General features: G+C 41.5%; 1 protein-coding gene across 1 annotated transcript in view; it reads left to right on the forward strand.

The window, feature by feature from the left end:
• The first annotated feature begins 2761 nt into the window (after window positions 1-2761).
• LMBRD1 (LMBR1 domain containing 1) overlaps window positions 2762-6548 on the forward strand; it is a 116299-nt gene continuing 112512 nt past the window's right edge. Inside the window, 2 exon segments of the mRNA XM_019628231.1 lie at window positions 2762-2900; window positions 3364-3704. Coding sequence (XP_019483776.1) covers window positions 2762-2900; window positions 3364-3704 — 480 coding nt within the window.

Raw genomic sequence — 6548 nt, forward strand, 5'->3', positions numbered from 1 at the left:
AAAAATTTTACCTCCCAGTTTATGTTATTTGATCATAATCCTACCTTTGATTTTCCAAATCACCTCATACCAGAAGTGAGAAACCATTCTCACACTTCTCCCATTCCCCAAATCTGTCCCCAGTCCCAAGGTCATGGGGAGTTGCCTCTTGAGTGCCACTGGGATAGGCTTGAGAGGAGTGATTGTCCTTGATCCATGAACTCTTTGTTGAGAGTTTTGGTATCTATGTTAATTGTAGTTTTCTGTTTTCTTTTTTTGTTCTTTGTCTGGTTTTGGTGTCAAGGTGACCATTCTGTAGGTTATCACTGCCTGGTCTGTTTCCCATTTAGGGCTGCTTCCCCAACTTCCTGCTGTCCATGTGTTCCTGATCTAGGCCAAGTGAATTCTCAGGAAGGCCTCCTCCAATAGAGGTTGTTGCATCTCTCCTTTGCCCTTTACAGGAACAAGCATATGGATAAGGTGGTTCTCAGAGCCAGTCCACCAAAGCCTGTAGGGTGAGTTTGATGGGTTAGTTTGAGGGTAGGGAGGGAGGATGGGGAGTAGCTAATCCATACCCTTTTTGTGCCAAGATACTCCTCAGCACAGGTCTTTATGCCAGGTCAGCACTGGCACCTCTGTGAGTCAGCCACCTGCAGCACTTGCAGCAAGATGGTGAGTCTCTCTCAAAATTCAGGTCAAACACTCCAACCTTATGGGTGATTCTGTTGTATGTGCTCCCCTTACTGGCTTTATGGAGCACTATTTAAAAACTGAGGGACAGAGGAATGGGGGGAGGATAGTTGCTCCCTTACAAACAATGCTTTCCTCTAAAGGCTTCTAGCCCTCTTAATACAGTCAAAGAGGTCTAATGTTTTGATAGGTTTTCTGCAATGTCTCTTCTTATTAAACCCCTTGGGAATGATGGGCTATACATGGCCATTTCTTTGAACTTATAATGGAACAGAGTTAAGAAATCTAGTACCTTCCCATGAATTGTAAGGTAGGGAGCAGGGGATACATTAACTCTTAGTGTCTTAGTCTGTTTGGGCTGATGTAACAAAAATATCATAAACTGGGTGGCTATGAACAACAGGAGTTCATTTCTAAATGTTCTGGGGGCTAGGGATTTCAAAATCAAGGTGCCATTAGATTTGGTGTTTGGTTAGGGCCCACTACTTGGTTAATAGCTGGCTGTCTTCTCACTGTAACTTCACACAGGGGAAGGGGCTAGGGAGCTTTCGGGTCTTTTCTATAAGGGCACTAACCACTCATGAGGGCTCCACCCTCATGACCTAAGTACCTCTCAAGGGCCCTACCTCCAGATACTATCACTGTGGGCTTTAGAATTTAATATATGAATTTGGTGGTGGTTGCGGGGGAGGACATAAAAATATATAGTCTATAGCATCAGGGGAGCAAGAAAGGAATATTTATTGGTTTCCTACATTCTCATGGGACACATTAGAATGTGTGCGTACACACACACGCACACACACACAAACCTTGAGACTCTTAAAGCATCTTGGGGTGAGGAGGATTGTAGCAACTTATTAGGATCTTTTCAGTTTCTAAATTATTCATGTTTTGTAATCATAAAGAACAAATAAAGATTATTATTATTTTTAAAGAATTTTGATCTGTAATTGGGGCTTCTTAGATTTAAGAACTTCATTCAAGAGAATGTATCCAGTCCTTACTGGTCTGTTTTATGTTGAAAGAACAATACATCCTGACTAGGTAGAAGACTGGAAAAATGATTGTTATGTACATCCCTACCTGCTCAGGTGCATCACTTTGTCTTTTCCCTCTTTACCAATTTTCCTGATTCAAACTCCTACTACCCTTGTAACTAGTCACTCTCATCAACAACACAGGTTTATAAGGCTTTTCCAAGCTGATAATCAAGCAACTGCCCAATATTACTCCAATAAGTAGGTGTTCAGAGTCAGCAAAAGGGTGAACCCAGTTTATGAAATGGGCTTAATTCAATGAAGAGTACGTTAGATATGGAAAAGGTTCAGTTTAGTTTTGGTAAAAGCTCCAATTTCATATAAAATTTAAAATGGTGGGGGAGATTATGCTCTAATTCTTTGTCTCCCTCTAACCATGAATTCTCCTTTCTATGCAGAATTAAAAATGGATGTAAGAGGAATTTATTCTATAACTCTTGGGCACTACAACCAAATAAAATATCAATAAATGGATTGGAGTAGACGAATAAAAATTGAAGAGATTTCTTTCAGAATTGTTGCTGGTCTACCTCTAACCCCAAGGAGTAGTGTGTGTGTGTGTGTGTGTGTGTGTGTGTGTGTGTGTGTGCACGCACGTGCGCCCGTGCTTGGGGGAATGGGGTGGGATGTTACCATCTAACCCCCAGCCTAGTAGAGGTGGCCTCAAGGCAGCTACTTGCAGAATTTGAAATATGATCCTTGCAATTGAGAGATACAGGCCCAACTCAGGCCTGGAACAACTACAGTAGACTGGGAAGGGCGAACTGACTCCTTTTGGGAAGAAGAGTTGATTGCTTTGATGGTAGAACTAGGAGAATACAGATATATTGAGATTGGCCTGTGCCTCCAAGGTTGTTGGTGCAAGATATGATGATCACTTCCTATAGAGGGGATTTGGGTTCTGTGGGGGAACAGGGGAAAACTGGCCTGGGGTTGTCTTAGGCCTCTCCTCCAAGCCAAGTGGGCCTCGAGGAGAGGATTAGGAGACCTTAGCAGGAGAGGCAGAAGTAAGTGTACCACAGTATGCCCTGCAGCTGGTGAAGGAATTCTAAATGGACTACCTGGAACAGAGATGTCTCTATTCACTTTATGGCAACTATAGGAGAGAGGACTCCAGAGAAATGACTACTCCACAGAAGAATCAGGATCAAACATTTACAGGTCCAAAGAGCATGAAGCCAGCCTATAATGGTACCAATTCATGTTAAAACAACCTTCTCTATTTGTTTCTTCCCTCTTTATTTTGTCCTTGCAGGGAGACCATTTTCTTCGTTCCCTACTGCAGGATTCCAGCCTGAAATAGGTCCCAGGTAGAGGATAACTTATCACCAAATAATACGTTGTAAAGAGATGGTGGGATTCACTCATAAAATTGTGTGCTGATTACATTAAAAATTATGTTTGTTCAATTCAGTGGTTAAATATGTACCCACACTCCAATGGACCCACCCAGGTAAGCCATCCCAGGAACTATTTCACTATGGACCTATGGCAGTATTTGTTTTGTTCACTTATGAACATTACAAGAATCTGCGATTTCATTATATATGTTTACAAACACAAATTCGTTTGGGGTATAAAGTCATCATGGAATTCAGACATGTATAGCTCTGAACAGAAAGGTCATAACATCACGTGATAACTCTGTGTCCAGCCAAGCAGTTTCTAAGGCCGGGGGCGCCCAACGCCAGCAAATTAGAAAGTCATTTGGGCATCTGTAAACGTTTTCTTGAGTCAGTAATTCCTGGTGAGGATTTCTGCTTACACACTGCCCATTCCGACTTGGACACTAGGTACAAACTTCCTTTCTGGGAGGAAACTGAAACCCCTCAAGTTGGCTTGTATCGCCAAATACACCTACTCCAGCCCTCGTGGCGATCCACGGCTTTTACAGTCCGTCAGCTTCGGCCGAATCAAACAGCATCTCAAAAAGACGGCGTTGCTGTGAGACAACACCCTCGCGTGGACCACCGCATCTCCGGGGCTGTCAGAGGGGTGACGTCACGGCGTTCCCGGCGCGCGCCGGGCCTGAGCGTCGCTGGCCGCCCCGCCCCCGCTCAGCCCATCGCCAGGGGACGCTCATGGGCTGGGTTTCCTTGGCAACCACTTGCTCCACCCNTTTAAAGCAATGAACTTACTTAATGGCACAGTTCTAATTACTATCCTGTAAGTTTTGATAGGCAATGATCTTACTTTCACAAGAAGAATCTATTAATACAATTTTTATATATGTTTTACATGGAACAAAATGCTCAGGTTTTAAGTATAGTCATTCCTTGGTATCTGCAGGGAATTGGTTCCAGGATCACCACCCCCGCATATTAAAATCTGAGGATGCTCGAATTTCTTATATAAAATTATATTTGCATATAATCTACACACATCCTCCCTGTACTTAAATCATCTCTAGATTAATTGCAATACTAATACGATGCAAATGCTATGTAAATAGCTGTTATAGTGTAGTGTTTAGGAAATAATGACAAGAAAAAAATGTTTGTACATGTTCAGCACAGATGAGACCATTGTAAGTCTAACTACAATACATTGTACACTTCAGCAATAACATAATTTTTTCTGAATATTTTTGATCCCGAGGTTGGTTGAATCCACAAATGTAGAACAAGCTGCTTTGATCTGTCTCTGTGCAACTTTGTATCTTACATGACCAAGTCCAAGTACTGCATAATGATCTTGGTTCTTTTATTCCTTGGGATCAAGTGTTTTCAGCATGGGACATTCTTCTAACTGCAATTCTTCATCTTCTGATCCCCCTGATAACTCTTTCTTCTCCTCCAGTTCCTGAAAAGAGGCACAAGATTGTTTCTCCTCTTAACAAAAGCTTCAAACCATCTCCCACAGGTTCAACTTGACGGTGTTGAAGGTGAAAGCGTTAAGAGAGGCTTCAGTGCATTGTGTGGAGTAAATCAGAGGTCAGAGTGTGGTGATGGCGGTGCCCTGGCTCTCTGCAGCACTCAGGAGAGCAGCATGTTGGCACCCAGGCCAGCCCCCTGGACACAGCGGTTCGCATGAGGGGCAGAGGGTGATTAGCATCCCCTCTAGCTTTACCTCCTGGTCCCAGACTCGTGCCTTGTCTCTGAGACCAACAGAAACCTGTGCATGGAAGCAGCTGGTAATTACTTCCCGGTGTTTGAGTTGTATAAAAAAAATTATTTTTTATACCTTAAAGTACATAAACACCAAGTTTAAGAATTGACACAATGTAAAACACTTGGAGGTCTTAAATGATATTTAAACATGTCTAGACTATAAATAAATCATTTCCTATAGCCAGAAGAAAAATATTAAGAAAAAAAACTAACATGTATCACCCGTTTATGTGGAAATGTTTGTTCCATTAGGAGAAGTATACACACAGTATCCATTAAGAGTTTATAATTGCAGAAATATGGAAATGTGGATTTCACAATTCACATTACGATACTGTGTGTAATCTAATTTTAGGATGAGAAATTAGAAAGTTGCCTCTGTGTCCACAAATCAAAAACATGCATTTTTCTATACAACAAAATAGATGAAGTACATTTAAAAAAATATACCTTATACTTTCGGGTACCCCAAAAAGCTATTTTGATTATAAATGAAAAATGGAGACCATAAACTGCATTTTTCATGGATTGGCTCTTGTGCAAACACCTCTGGCTCCCTCCTGAGTTATATACAAATAAGAAAATGTTCTAGCAGAACCAAATAGGCCTCTCAAACCATATGTGCCAATTACCTTATAAATACACTTTGAGTCCTTTTATAAAGAAAAGAAGAAACCTCTTAGGGTTGTGATGAACAATTTAGTTGGATGACAGCAGAAGGATTAGAGGAGAAAAGTAGATAATGTAATATTGGGAGGAAAAGGCATGCTCAAACTTCCTCAGGCCCATAGGTATTTTCACCCCAGATCACTGTTAAATCCTTTTGACAGAAGATTAAGTGTAGGTGGTATACGGAGCACAACAGAGAGCTAAATTCTATATAAATCAACACATAATGGATCAGGACAGACATGTGCAAAGTCACTAGGATCTGAGGCCAGCAAGGCTTAACTGTAACCTGAGGTATTAAAATAGCTAAAGAAAGAATTTGTCGATCAAAAGGAGGATTATGGGTTAGTAATAGAAGCACAGACAAAATGACAGAGAAATTTTGAGGTTTTTCTAGTGGCTTATTTGGATGGGCAGTCTAATATTTTAAAATTTCAACAAGGTAAAAAAGAATAAAAAATTGATGTATAAAAATCAGCTACTTGTTTTAAAAACACAACACATTAACATCCAGCAGTGTTAATTACATATGCATACAGTTAATTTGTATACATAACTATACTTCGCTATGGTCTAAATGTAATTTTGGGTTGTAAGTTATACCAACTAGTATGGTTCCTATTCTGTGGTTAGTTTGATTGTTTTCTGGGACTAAGTTCTGAAGTTATTTCTGTGGGGCTCTTTTATTATTTTATTATTATTATTATTATTATTATTTTTAAGATTTTTTTAATTGGGGAGTTGGGGGGATGGGAACAGCGTTGGGGAATTGGGGCAAGGGGAGCAGACAAGTTGCTGTCGTTTTGTTCTTCAGTCTAGTTGTGGAGGACGTTGCTTCATGGCCCAAGTTGGCACCATCATTGTGCTCTTCCCGGGTGAGGCAGATCAGTCGCCAGCTCTGGACAGCCACTCACTGAGGCTGCTGGCCGCTCACGCTGGCTGCTGGCTACACACAGTAGCTCATGGCAACCCACTGCCACAGGGACTGCAGCCTACGGCGTCACCGGCGACTCAGGGCAGCCCAGCTCCAGGTTGAGCTGTTGTTCAGCATCTTAGCTGT

The sequence above is a fragment of the Hipposideros armiger genome, unplaced genomic scaffold (assembly GCF_001890085.2).
Source record: "Hipposideros armiger isolate ML-2016 unplaced genomic scaffold, ASM189008v1 scaffold_764, whole genome shotgun sequence".
NCBI classification, from domain to species: Eukaryota; Metazoa; Chordata; class Mammalia; order Chiroptera; family Hipposideridae; genus Hipposideros; species Hipposideros armiger.